This window comes from Myodes glareolus, chromosome 1 (genome assembly GCF_982192425.1).
Source record: "Myodes glareolus chromosome 1, mMyoGla1.1, whole genome shotgun sequence".
NCBI classification, from domain to species: Eukaryota; Metazoa; Chordata; class Mammalia; order Rodentia; family Cricetidae; genus Myodes; species Myodes glareolus.
In genome coordinates, this window is record NC_142026.1 from 25343298 (window position 1) to 25357724 (window position 14427).

General features: G+C 42.9%; 1 protein-coding gene across 3 annotated transcripts in view; it reads left to right on the forward strand.

Moving 5' to 3' along the window:
• Positions 1–927: 927 nt before the first annotated feature.
• The window catches only part of Daw1 (dynein assembly factor with WD repeats 1), a 40638-nt gene continuing 27138 nt past the window's right edge, over positions 928–14427 (forward strand). For 2 of the 3 annotated variants that reach the window (XR_015737589.1, XM_087904948.1), the window contains exons 1-2: positions 928–1081; positions 14007–14079. Coding sequence is in view for 2 of the 3 variants with exons in the window: in XM_087904948.1 (XP_087761074.1) it covers positions 1042–1081; positions 14007–14079 (113 nt within the window). In the remaining variant the exon portion in view is untranslated. The remainder of the gene's footprint in view (positions 1082–14006; positions 14080–14427) is intronic. The other variant, XM_048459321.3, reaches the window with a different exon arrangement.

Below are 14427 nucleotides of genomic sequence, written 5' to 3' on the forward strand. Positions count from 1 at the left end.
ATACACCCAAACCTCAAAAACGAAAATCCCAAACCAGCCCTTCAGCCTTTAGGTTGAGTTCTTTCAGGTATTTTGTTACAGTACCAGAAAGCTGCCTACGAGAGAATGGGTGAAGCTTCCTCTTGACTTGGGTCAAGTAAAGCATTTCAGGCAGGGCTTTCAGAACTGTGTTCTCTTTGGTGCACTGTAATAGCAAGTATACGATGTTAATGTGTCTCAGTATCGGTGACCCGAACTTCGATGGCATGATTGAGACGCTGTCCACCAGCTTTTTTCACAATGAAGTTGCTTTTCCAAAAGTCATGTTTGCAAATGACGGGTGCAGAAGCAGTAACCTCGGTGAACAGAGCCAACCTCGGTGAACAGAGCCTACCACGGACTTGGGTTTTAGAACGGGAAAATTTCATCTCGTTCTTCTCATCCCCTCCCCAGGTTTCAGGCTTGTAATGACTAGCAGATCTGCTGAGCAGAAAGAGACAGAGTGCCACATGTGCATCTTTGTGGGACATTTGACTCCCTGGCTCCCTTCTACCAGGTTACTGCAGTGTATCAGCAAACAACAAAGTGAGAAAGTAGTCTTGGTTGGTTTGTCTTTTTAAGATCTTCAAGAGCGGTTGAACAACAATAACAAAGAAAGGGAAGGGGAAAGCATCGGTTTAGAAGCTTTGGCAGGCAATAGAATACTAATCCAATATTTCTTTAATTGCGTAATTTTATTTGCTTTTTATTGGAAACTGAATGAGCATTTTCTTTTCCACAATAGCAATTTTTTTCCTTTCACTTTAAAATAAGCTAAAATTAAACGAGTCAATTCAGGAAAAATTTAAATAGTTAAAAGACATGGGACTGACTAGCGTCTCCCCTGGGAACACTGGTCTCTCCTCTGACTGCCTGGTGCCTGCTGAGCGTACCCAGCTCCGGACCGGCTGCGGTTGTGCTTGCCAGTCCACAAAGAGACACTTGGCGCATGCGCCTCAGCGACCCTCCGCTGTTTGTCCGTTTCCATGGCTACGAAGCCCATCAGCGTGGAAGACTAAGAAAATGAAGCTCAAGAGCCTCTTGCTTCGGTATTACCCACCAGGTACGGAGTTCCCAGAACCTGCGGGCTCTGGGTTCCCAGCCTGAGACAGTCTGGGACAAAGAAGGGGGCGGGAACCTGGGGAGGAGCATCGTGCTCCCTCTGCTGAGCTGCATGGGACAGGAAGCCAGAGCTCTCCAGTCTGGGTCCCCTACCCTTTCACAAGCTGACCGCTGTTCCTTCAAATCCTTTAAGTGACTCTTTGAGGAAGTCTTTAAACTCCTAAAAAGTTTTCTAGTAATTCTCGAGTCAGAGTCGAGTGGGGCTGGAAGGGTAATGAATAGTGACGTCCTGGGGTAGTGTTTTCTGGAATCTTCTGTCATTTTAAACTCTTAATGACCAAGTCTAAGTGAAGGAAGCATGAAAAGAAAAAAATTCAAAGTCAGCCCAATATATTCCCTTTGCCACACATTCCAGTCTGCTGCGTCAAGAAACCATGCTCTGAACCTGTGGCTTAATCGCTTTGTGCCCCTCGCGACAGGAGTTTAAAGAAGGTCAGAGTCCTTGATTCTGATGAGGTGATTATGAAATAAGCCCACATTATGCTGCTCTCTTAGAGTAGGATATACTTTTCTGATGGTCATGAGTTACACGTTGGGTGGGGGAGGGGGCATGGTCACCATCAGAGAGAAAATGAAATACAACTTGGTGGGGACAAAATAGGAGGAAGCCAGGCACAATGGCTCAGGCCTTTAATCCCAAGTCTTGGAAGGCAGAAGTAGGTGTGTCAATGTGAGTTCGAGGCCAGCCTGATCTACAAAACAACTTCCAGAACAGCTAGGGTCCTTACACAGAGAAACCCTGACTCAAAAAAATAAAGCAAAACACCCCCCCCCAAAGCAACGACAACAACAACAACAACAAAAAAAAAATAGGAGGAAAACTCCCAACTTCTATGTAGAAACTCTAAAAATAAAAGGGTCAGAGAGAAAGCTCAGTAGGTCAAGCTACTTGTGGCTAAGCTTGATGGTGTGAGTTCATTCTAAAGAGGTGGAAGGGGGACCTGCTCTCCCCCAAGTTCTCTCGTGCCCTTTGCATGTGTACAGTGGAATATGTGCTCACGTGTAACATAAATAATGAGTGTAGTTGAAATAGCAAATAAAATGAAATATGCAAAAGAACGCCACATTTGGGTAAAGAACCTGCAGAAATTTCAGAGGAGAGTTAACTCACTTAGTAGCAGTTTTACGGAAGTGGATTTGAAGAATTTCAAGACATCATGTAATGGTCTGTCCTGTCACCTGGGTATCCTGTCCCTTTAAGAGACAAAGCCCCGCCCACTCCCCCACTCCACCCCCCCAGTCTGCGGGGAGGTGGGTGACGGCAAGTGAGTTTTCCTAGGCAATGCAGCCAACATTTTAGTTCATAATTCTAACCAATATATCTAACAGACAAGGATATCAGCGTTCCTCTTTGATACCATCCTGATTTTGTTTTTGCAGATTGTTCCCTGCCAGCAGGTATCATTGCCTATCTCTTTTTTTTCTTGCCCAGTGGGTTTTTTTCTTTTCCTGCTGAAGCCACATGGCCGTCCTCTATTTCTCCCTTGCCTCCTCTTACTGCTCCTTTCTGCTCGCTCTTTTCCATCTATCCACAAATTGTATCACCTCTACTTCCAAAATGTTATGAGTCCGTTAGCTCACCCCTCTTTGCATTGCCCAGGGTTCTTGACTCAGCATCCCTTCCCTCTACCAACCCGATTCAGGCATCTGCCATCCCTTGTTGGGCTGGCAGTGTCTCATCAACCGTCTTCCTGTTTTTCACTCTCACCTACTGTTTGTCGTAGAATCTAAACCAATCGTCTCCAATAGTCCCCTATCGTGCTCCTGTTAGGCTTAGAATCAAATGCACAGTCTGGAAGAATTGGCTCAGCCTCCTCTGTTGGCTTCTAGAACTTTACTCTCTGTCCTCTCCATGCTTTAGAACTTTGAAGCAATCTTCCAAAACTTACAAGAAGGCCCTGTTGCTCACCGTTCCCTCCCTGGACAAAGTTCCTCCAACCCTCAGAAGGGCTAACCTCTTTTCTTTACTTCCCTTCAGTTAATGTCACTGACCTGGCAAGACCTTCCTTTTCCATGTCAAAAGTACCTTTTACCGACTTCCTCTACATCATTTTTATGTTTGTTTTATTTCTCATCAAATGAGACTGCTGGTCAGTTGACACAAGCTAGAGACATCTGGGAAGAGGGAACTTCAGTTGAGTAACTGAGTTCACCAGATTGGCCTAGACACAGTCCATGAGGCTTTTTCTAGTTAATTAGGGGTGGTGCCCTCTCCGGGCAGGTGATCCTGGGCTGTATAAGAAAGCAGGCTGAGTAAGCCATGGGAAGCAAGCCAGTAGGCTCCATGGTTCTTGCCTCTGTTCCTGCCCGGACTTCCTTCATTGATAGACTGTAATGGGGATGTATAAGTCAAAGAAATTCTCTCCCCATCTGGAGTTGCTTCTGATCGTACTGTTTTGCACGGCAGCAGGGATCAAACTAGAAGAGAGAGAGTCTGATAAATGTTGGCCCCACTTGAACCCTTCTCTGTGGAGCTCAGGTTATGGTCGTGGACTGTGATGCCTGTACAGTCAATTATCAGAACGTGAGGCATTTTCTGTGGGACAAGTTGATTGGATATGTCAAGTTGTCAGTCAGTAGCACTTCGTTCACACTTCTGGTGACTCCCATGGCCAGCATGGTTGTTCTCTCCCTTCAGTGTAAGCCTACTTTGAGCCACATGATCTCCAAACTCCCTCTTTTCTCTCTTTAGTTCAATTCTTGTTTTCACTGTTACCACACCCCGAAACCTGTCTTTTTCAGGACCCCCACTGACCTCCATGTATCTGAATCCACTGCGTATGTCACAGTCCTGAGCAGACAGCAACACTGAACTCACATGGCTACTTTGTCTGACTCTGCAATTCTTTCGTCTCACTACCGCTCCTGTCCTGCTGGCTCCTCCGCTCTCCTCGTTTGATGATGCGGGAGAATTGTCTGTATTCTGTCAATCATATTTTAATAAAATGCTGATTGGCCAGGCAGGCAGTATAGGCGGGAAAACCAGACAGGAAGTAGAGGTGACACAATGAGAACAGGAGAATTCTGGGAAGCAGGGAGTCCCTCCGCCACTCCTGCGCAGACCACCGAAGAGGCAACATGTAAGCTGTCACACTGAGAAAGATACTGAGCCCATGTGGCTAACGTAGATAAGGATAATGGGGTAACATAAGTTATAAGAGCTAATAAGTAGCCTGACCTAATGGGCCAATCAGTTTATAATCTTATGGAGTCTTGTGTGTAATTTTCTTTGTTGCTTGCCGGCTGTTGGGGTACTGGGAGGGACAAAAACCCCAACAAGGCGGCCCTCATGTTACATACACTAGGCCGGCCTCAAACTCACAGTGATCTGCCTGCCATTACCTCCCTAAGTGCTGGGATAAAAGGTGTGTGTCACCACTGCCCTGCTCCAGTTTGCTCTTTCCTCTTCATCCATTCATCCACCAATCCATCAATCTCTGTTCATCTATCTATCTATCTATCTATCTATCTATCTATCTATCTATCTATCCTATCTATCTATCTATCTATCTATCTATCTATCTATCTATCTATCTATCTATCTATCTATCTATCTATCTATCCTATCTATCTATCTATCTATCTATCTATCTATCTATCTATCTATCTATCTATCTATCTATCTATCTATCTATCTATCTATCTATCTATCTATCTATCCTATCTATCTATCTATCTATCTATCTATCTATCTATCTATCTATCTATCTATCTATCTATCTATCTATCTATCTATCCTATCTATCTATCTATCTATCTATCTATCTATCTATCTATCTATCTATCTATCTATCTATCTATCCTATCTATCTATCTATCTATCTATCTATCTATCCTATCTATCTATCGATCTATCTGATACAACATTATATTAATATTACACCAATATTACAAGACATAAGAAGCCTCATTCCACCACCACATCCATTTTCTCTACGACTATAACTTCTCCCTTGCCCCATGTCGGCAGAGCAACCCGATGGCTTGGTTGAAGTGTTCAAGTGAGGAAGTCCCTCTGCTACCCAAGCTCCCCACATCTTAGTTCATTTTAAATCTCAAAGCCAAAAGGCCATGCTGTCCAGCCTCCTGCAGGACCTCACCCTTCTGCCTCTCTGACCCTGATATTTTCTCAGACTGCCTGTGGCAGCAACACTCCTTTCCTTACGCTTTGGGCCAGCTGGGTGTGGTCCTACTTAGAGTCCTCAACGCTAATCCTGCTTCCTCCTGGAATAGTTCTCCTGTGCTCATTTGCATAGCAGGTGTTCCCAAACTTCTAGCACTTTCCTCAAAGGTGTATCGAATAGGTGGCTTCTCTTTCTAAGACTTCCATCCTCCCAAGGTAGTTCCAAGATCACTTTCCTGATTTCATTTCCCATCCCACGCTGGGGTTGTGTCAATCTAACTCTCTGTCCCCTGACTAATTTTTCTTGCCTGACTTTCCTCACAAGGTAAGAGTTCTATGAGGTACTTTGTGTGGTTGTTTATCACCTATTCCCAGCAGGTGCATAGAGCTTGGTGAATATTTCAATATCCACTGACATGTGTTGAATAAACGAGCTTGACGAGGCGATGTGCAAGGATGATTCTGGAACTTCAGCTGAAGCAAGAATAGATCAGAGAAACCCTATCTCTGCTTGATCCATCATCTCTGACAGCCAGTATTCTAAGAGGAGTCTCATACTTCAGACAGGCTGGAGACTCTGCCTTGCCACTCTTGACTTAATGATTGTTTTTATAGTGAGGCTTTATTACTTGCTACAATTAGATATTTGATTTCTAAATTCCAATCCTCGGGGTGCTATTTTATATGCAAGTTTCCCAGACACTACTGAATAGCAAGTGGGTGTTTTACTAACATTATCGTAAGGGAAAAAATGCTTGACATGGAATGTTTCCTGTACTCTATATCGGGTCTATATAGAGATCAATTTTGTTTTCTCTTCCAAGGCTTTCATTTTAATCTTCCCACTTAAAGTCTGAAACATTCTTCTGTTTCATCTACTAAGTCAGTCCTGTCCCTAACTAAATATCTGGTGATTAAATGCATATAGCAGGGTGTGGCTGACTCTACCTAGACCATGTTGGGCGTGTTCAGAGTTTATTAATGGAAAGGTCTTGACTTTTTGAAGCATGGGTGCTGACTGAGCTTTCCCACCAGGTCAGTCACGACAGCCTTGGTCACTTTTGTTGTTTTGGGTTCAGTTCCTTGCTCTTTGGTTAGGAAATAAATAAACATCAATTAAGTTGGCTAAGATTCTCAGCACTTCAAAAGTTTCTGGTGTTCTGAGTAAAGAATACTAATCTTTCTTGACAGAGGCTTCTTTCCATAATGTTTTCACAATTAGGCCTATTGCATAGTAACTGATGGCCAATAGAAGGTGAGAAATATTGAGAGGTGGAAACACATCACGGGGGAGCAATGGACACTGTTAGCACCTTTGTCTGTTGGTTTATATTTGCTGTAGCTCATGCCACAACCTTGGGCTCCAGTTGCAGCCCGGTAGCTGTGGAAAGGATGAACACACCGCCTTGGCATTTCGCCGTAGAGACACAACCGAATGTGCATGTTTTAGATTTTGCACTTTATTTTCTAGACCTTGCTGGACAACAGTTTCTTTCATGTTCAGTAGTCAGCCTCAGGACCTTGGACATCACTGATTTTGATAGAAACAAGATAGGGAGCGAACAGGAAAAGAGCAAACCAGACTTTGGATTAAAGTTCATTTGCTAATTTAAGAACACACTTTCTTAGGATATTAGATTGTATAATGTGGGGTGTCCACTTCTATTTTTTCCATTCTTTAAGACACAGATTATCTTCTCACATACGTAGCCCTTATGGCAGTAGTTCTCAACCTTCCCAATGTTGCGACCCTTTAACACAATTCCTCATGTTGTGGTGACCCCCAAGCATAAAATTATTTTTGCTGTTACTTCATAACTGTAATTTTGCTAATGAAACATGATGAATAAAAAGTCAGGGTCAAAAAGATCTGAAAAGCAAAACAGCCAGCCACTGGTTTTTACCTCACTCAATCTGAAATGTCAATTCTTCCTCCAGGAATCTCTAAAGGAGACTGTCTGAGAGCTGTGTCACCCCATCTTATATTCCTCTCTAGGGCTGTGATTAAAGATGTGCACCAATGGGATTAAAGGCAAGCAACACCTGATTGCTATGGCAACTAGGGTGGCTACTGGGTTTAAAGGTGTGTGTTACCGTAATCTAGTCTGTAAGGCTGACCAGTGGGACTGTTTTACTCTCAGATCTTCAGGCAGTCGTTATTTATTAAAATACATTTGAAATGCCACTACATGCTATTGTTATGAATCATAATGTAGATATCTGATATGCATCCCCCGTAGAAAGGTTGCTGGAACCCCCAAAGTGTTGCAGCCCACAGGTCGAGAGTCCCTATCTTATAGCATTGCTAGAAACCAGTTTTGAGTGCTTGCTTTCCTCAATAACAGTACACACCACGTCCATTCAGCTATGATATAAAAATCCCACAGTCACAGAAAAGGACAGTCGCTTCAATGATAGCACTGCCTCTTATTTAGGTCAGCTGTATATAGTTGAAAATACTGAATCTTATCTGGGTCAGTTAATCTGGTGGGGCCCTCATTCCGTAAGAGTTTGTATTCCATTAGTATTAGCCCCGACCATTTCTCTTCTCTTTTTGCCTCTTATCAAAGTTTTATTATAGTTTTAAAAATAATTAATTATGCATAAATCTTATGGAAAACTTAAAGAACTAAGATTGCCCTCGTCCTCTGGAGAATGCGATGATCCTGGGATAAAATTATTTCGCACAGTTGTGTGAGCACGGCACGTCACCAGCACTCCCGGTCTTTGGTATTCTGTGAAATCATATTGTTAATTTTCTCTTATGAACGAGGCAGAGACGCTCTAATTTTCATATATACTTATTATTGTCTGCCACCATCCCCAAGTTAGCTACTCATGCCTTTTTTGCGGTTTTCTTTCCTAAAACCAGGATTAGAGTTCTTCACATTGAACTTCCTGAGTTGAAAGACTGATTGCAGACACTGAAGTATAAATATGTTCTGCTACTCAAACTACTTCACGTTTTATTACAAATATTATCTCTAATCTGCTTGCATGTTTTTGTAAGTGTGGCAGATATGCTATTTTAAAAACCAACTGATTTTATGCATCATTGCTTGCTAGTAGTACATTGTTTGCCCATTAATTATATATACTCCCTTAACCTTGCTTTGAAATGTCAGTTTGTAGATAATTTTATCGCAATGATTTATTTTGTATCAGAACTATACTTTATTGTCTTATAGTTTATTGGTCTGCATAGTAGAACCATATTTCAAGTTCCAAGTATGAAAACTTAATGGTATCAATTTCACACATATATTTGACATCTTTACAGTATTGTCTTTTGTCTTCCAAAATTCTACTTCTCCATTTGTCTCATTTTGGGGGCTGTTGTTTAATGATTCAAATATATCTTGTCTATTGCTCATTAATTTTCTATTCAGGCCCCCAGAATTTCCCTTTGCAGTTGTAAATGGGATCTTTCTATTAATTGCATCTTTCTTCATTTCTTAAAATATATACAAATAATTTATCCAGTTCAACCTTAGCTCTTTACACTGTTTCTTCAATCTCCCTTCACAGTATTATTTCTGGATCATAGTGTGTTTAACTATGTTCTTAAAGGATTTTAAAAATGTGATGGGTTTAAATAAAAACTAAGGATGCAAAGTTGGGAGGGTAGGGAAGCAAGACGTACTTCTGGGAAGAGTTGGAGAATGGTGGGAATATGTCAAAGCATTTCATATGAAATTCTCAAAGGACTAATAAAATGAGAAAAATGTTATAATAGCCACATTTTGCTGAAAATTTCAATATCACAAAGGCTGTCTGTTTTCATCCTAAATAAAAAAGAATTTTTTTCAGAACATTTTCTCTTTATAACTTTATTTTACAACTATAGAGCCAGAGTCTGACTCCAAATCTTTACTGCAACTCTCTCTTATGAAGACAAACTGTGTCAAGACAAACCATGGCAAATAGCACATAAGTCCAGTCATCCTCCTGTCCTAGCAGGTTCAAGGCAGTTCTAGCAGTCATTAAAAGTATTCTGAATGCTTTTTCTATTCTAAGATAGTAAACTTTATTCCTTACCAGATATATGGGTGACATGCACAGTTTTGCCAAGTAAAGTGTTGCAAGAAGAATTCCTTGGAAGAATTCCTTCCAAGATTGTGACACCAAGACAGGACCTTAGAGAAGGAGCAGGGCTGGGAGAAGAGCCTTGCTTGTTTAATGTGAGGGTAGGTCACCGGCATGGCTGGAATTCAAGAAGCCTACAAGGAGAACTATAATTAAAGTTTATAATTATAATTAATGGTTAGCATATTGATGACAAAGTCGTGAGCACCAATGCAAGATAGATAGATGGGTAGATACATAGATACATAGATAGATGACAGACAGATCAAGTGAGAAGAATACTTGGGTATAGATTCAAATTAAAAGGAATAAAGCAATTGGAGAAGAAAGACGGAGTTCAGAAAAGCCCAAGGAAGATATATTGGAGGTAGAAGGGAGTGTGAGCTATGGAATTGGCTACCTCTGGAAGGTCACGGGTACAAAGGCAGAGAACGCCAATCTAAGTAAGCAATCTGAGGACGCCTATCCAACCTCATATCGTGTTCATGTGTTTAGCGAGCACCATGGTGGTCCTTAGGAAAATATCTGTGGTTGTGGTTGTGTGAGTTATAGAATGGGTTGTCCCTTCCCGCACAACTCCTACCCCTTGCAGATCATGTTTACTCGAGACTGACAGATAACTGGTGCTCTTCAGATTTGGGGCATTTGGCAGCCAATCAGTATTTCTTGCCAGTGATAAAATTTGGGCTTTCACAGAAAACAAGAAGCTAAGAAAACGCCTATCTACCACACAGTCACGACAGTTTGCCAGCAGTGAGAGCGTTCTGATGAGATTGGAAGTGCTACTAACAGATGTGGTCACTGGAGGCTGTGCGAACAGCAGAAGCTACACATAACTCAAAGGGAATGTTTTCCAGTTATGCCTGGATAAAAATCCACAGAAACTCTAGATTTTAATCTATCCGGGTATCACAGAACTCCCTGAAGTGGTTGTAGTTTCACAGTACGTGAAAAGAGCTTATAATTTTTAAGTTTTATTATCATACTAATGAAGAACCACCACCATTTGAAAAGGCTGTTTCATCTGTGTATGGTTATTTTTTCCTTGTATTTCGTCTGAAACAGCGCAGGAATGGCAAGAATTTGAAAGCAGGAGTCGGAGGGGGAGCACAGACGGCAGTTAGGCTGGTGTTGACGATCAGTGCAAAGCTACTGTACCACTGTCCTGACGCTTTTCTCTGGGGAACACACGGGCTTTTTTTTAAATCGCATGTACTGTTAGGATAGCATGTTATGGTTCTGTTATAAAACCACTTAGCCCATGCTTAAAAGTTCTGAACTTTAACATGGAAACCATGGCACAATGAAAGCATGTTTGCTGACTAGACGTCTGAAAATTGTGAGATGCTCTTGTGGCCCACACTGGAGTTTGGAGGTGGTGTAGCATCCAGAAGAAGTACAGTGAGGCAGGCAAAGCATGTGATTAGGATGCGATCTGTTCTTTGCCCTGGTCTCTGTCTCTCTCTTGTGTGGATTGAGTATATTTCATTCCTCAGTCTTTGCAGACACAGATCATACCTCTAGTCATCTTTAGAATTGAGCCAATCTACAAAAGCATTGTCCTTGCTGGTTTTTCATTTGTTTGTTTTGGCCTCAAACTCACAGAGATCCACCTGCCTCAGCCTTACTGAGTGTCAGGATTAAAGGTGCCACCACCACCTGGTACCTTTTCTATTTTTTAAAAATTCTCATTTGATTCATTTTAATCAATTCTGTTAATTGCCAGAGGTTTTTTCCGTTCTTAAAACATACTGCAAGTGGCTTTGTGATTGTGCACCGGAAGCAACGACCTGTATTTTGAGATCTACATTTTGTTTACAACCATCTTAAGCTCACAAGTTAAGTAAAATATTCACCTCTATCCCCTCTGCAGGGTAAATTCTGCAGGGCCTAGGAAATCAACCTGGTATCTTATCTCCTAGTGAGACCTGCTGGCACCAGGCTTCTAGAAACAATTAGCATTTCCTTTCTTAGCCAACAATCACAGTATTTCCTTATCAGCTAGGGACTACTCCAGACCTGATCCAGCAGACCTAACACCCTCCCCTCCCCTTTGCCTGCTTGCTATAGAACAGCTTCTGAGAAATAATAAAGCGCGGTTTGATCAGAAATCCTTCCTTGCCGGCGTTTCTCGTGTCTCTTGCTTTTCCATTCCTCTCCTCCAGGTTTATCAGGGACCCCCATTCATATCCCGTTGGCCTGGATAATTGTGGAATTATGAAAACACGTAGGCTTTTCATTAATTCTTTGAAGATTTCATTCATGTATATGATGCATTTTGATGATATTCGCTTTTGGCTCCTCCTCCAACCCCCTACCCCGACACTCCTCAATGTCATGCTGGTCCTATATTCCTGAGTGTGGGGCCAGTAAAGATGACTCTCTCTGGCCAGCATTCATCGACTGCCCGTAGCGCCTCAGCTAGGATTGGGACTAGCTAGTGATAGGGATAGGGCCCGGTTTCCCTCTCAGTGTTAGAATGCTGGCTGGTTCTACCTTGGATAGTCTCACTCCAGCAAATGAGCTGCTCTGACTCTGTTGAAACATTGGTTATTGTTAAGGTTTGCTTTTTTTAGAATTACATGTATGTGTCTGTATGTGAGTACATGCTTGTGAGTTCTACGTATCTGTGGAGTCTGATTCCTCTGAAGCTGGAGTCACGGTGGTTGTGGGTGCTGGAAACAGAATTACGTCTGCTGCAAAGGCCATGTGTCCGCTGAGACACTTGTTAATGATACTTTCTTTAATGTATATACCAGGTAGTTAAAAAGTCTCATTCATCCCAGCATTGGTGTTGGCTATGGGTGATTCTTTGGAAAATGTATCCTGGATATTGGTGTTTGTTGACTGTCTCTTCCTGGTTTTAGCACCATGACATTATGATTAAGATTCTATCTAGAGTGTTTGTTTGAACAGCTCATCACCTTGCTACATTTGATAAACAGGTCTTGTTCCTTTCTGTGGGCTTTGGTGCCAATGACTGTTTATTTTCCTGATCCCCAAGAATATTATTGTGTTCTGTTTTGTGTTTTGGTGCTTCTGTGACTTCAGTGAGGGGTATAAAAGTTCTCTGCTGGTTGTGAGTGACCCCATAGGTCACCCTGTGAGACTACTGATGCCTCAGACTGGAGGACAAGGAAACACAAGGCTTCTCTAGCGTTGCTTCAGTGTGTAGTTGTGGACAGGTCTGGCACAGCCAGGACTTTACTGTTTCTTCTTTTAGGATGGGTGGTTTTTAAAATGCTGCAAAATCCCCGGGCGGTTCCTGAGCGGCCTGCCCAAGATCCCTGGGTGGTTCCAGTGACCAGGGAGAACGAACAGGTGGAGGCAGGCAAGCAGCCCGGGCGGACCATGTAACAGCAGGCAGCAGGCTCTGGGAGCAGCCAGTCCCAGAGAGAGACTGGCTGTGGGTCCTTGCAAGATCCCGGCAAGCAGGTCATGCAGTGGCAGGCAGACACATGGAAGGCGGGCAGGAGACAGAGATGTGGATAGACACAACATGTAGGTTATTTATTCAGGGGGTTGTGGAGGGGAAAGGGGAAGGGGACAGAGACAGACAGAGAGAGAGAGAGAGAGAGAGAGAGAGAGAGAGAGAGAGAGAGAGAGGAGAGAGGATATGCGCAGCACCAAGAGAGAACAGTAAGAGTGTGTTCCAAGATGGCAGGGAGAGGTCAGGGGTCGTCAGGAGTGGGCGTGGCTTGCCCCTTAAAGGGCCAAAAGCATAACAAGTGGAATGGGTTGTTCCCCCAATGATCAGCCTCAGAGAAAAGCATAGGGAGTTCTAGCTGCTGCTGTGTCTCTGTTCCACCGGCCATGGAACTGCTGAGGGACATGGGCTGAGGAAGTCTGGAACTGTGTTTTGCTGCTTCTACCTACCGGAACCAAGTGCAGGTGTTAGGACAGAGAGAGCTCAGGGCTTCCACTGTGACTCTGCTGTGGGCTGGTCACATTTTATCAACCCTCACGAAGTTGAGCATGAATGGGAAGTGGGTCTGGCTAGAACCTCCCCTTCCCCGCAATGGCCCACTTCCCCCAAGGAGGTTCTATCTCCTAAAGGTCCCATGAGCTTTCTAAACAGCATCACCAGCTGGTGACTTGTGAGCTGATGGAAGATAGTCCACATTCAAACCACAGTACCACAGAAGCTTGAGGACCATATTTCAGATCTACAGATACTGACAAACCTCAGATGCTTATTAACAAGCCAGCCTAGTCAAATTGATGAGCTTGAGAGACCCTGCCTCGAAAAATAGAGTAGAGAATGATAAAGATACTTGATGCCGACCTCTGGCTTCTACATATGTGCTCATGCAAGTGCGTGCATGCCCTCTTTTGCATGTGTATATAGTCACATGAATGTGTGCATGTACCACACACCAACACAGATAGAAAACAATGTTTGAATATCTTCAAAGTAATTTTGTTTTCTGGTTTTTCGAGACAGGGTTTCTCTGTATCTTTGAGGCCTATCCTGGAACACACCCTATAGGCCAGGCTGGCCTCAAACTCAGAGATCCACCTGCCTTTGCCTCCTGAGTGCTGGGATGTAAGGCGTGTGCCACCACCACCCAACTTTGAAAAGTAAAATTTATGAAAGACCTCAAAGTGCATAAACCTTTTCCTAGGGTTGTTTATATCACACTTGTGTATTTTACAGGAATTATGCTGGAATATGAAAAGGGTGGAGAACTAAAGACCAAATCCATAGATTTGCTTGAGCTCAATCCTAGGTAAGTTAGCCATGGAATGCAGCGTGTGCCTCACAGCAGAACCTTAGATGAACGCTCCAGTGAGGATATGTATATGGCTGGGCTGAGTAACTTTATTATTAAAAACACAAAGGCCATCACTCTTTCTTTCTTTCTTTCTTTCTTTCTTTCTTTTTTCTGAGAAGGGCTATTTTAAAATACAAACTGGTTAGTCTAGAATAGTTTTAGAAAAGTATTTAAGACAGAGTGGCCAGCTTTCCCTGTTTAGTGTCTTAGGTTGGCTTGATCGAATTGTCTCAGCTAGCATGCTAGTACTGACATATTAGTTCAGCCAGGTCCATACTATACTCAGACTCTCTGAGGTTTACC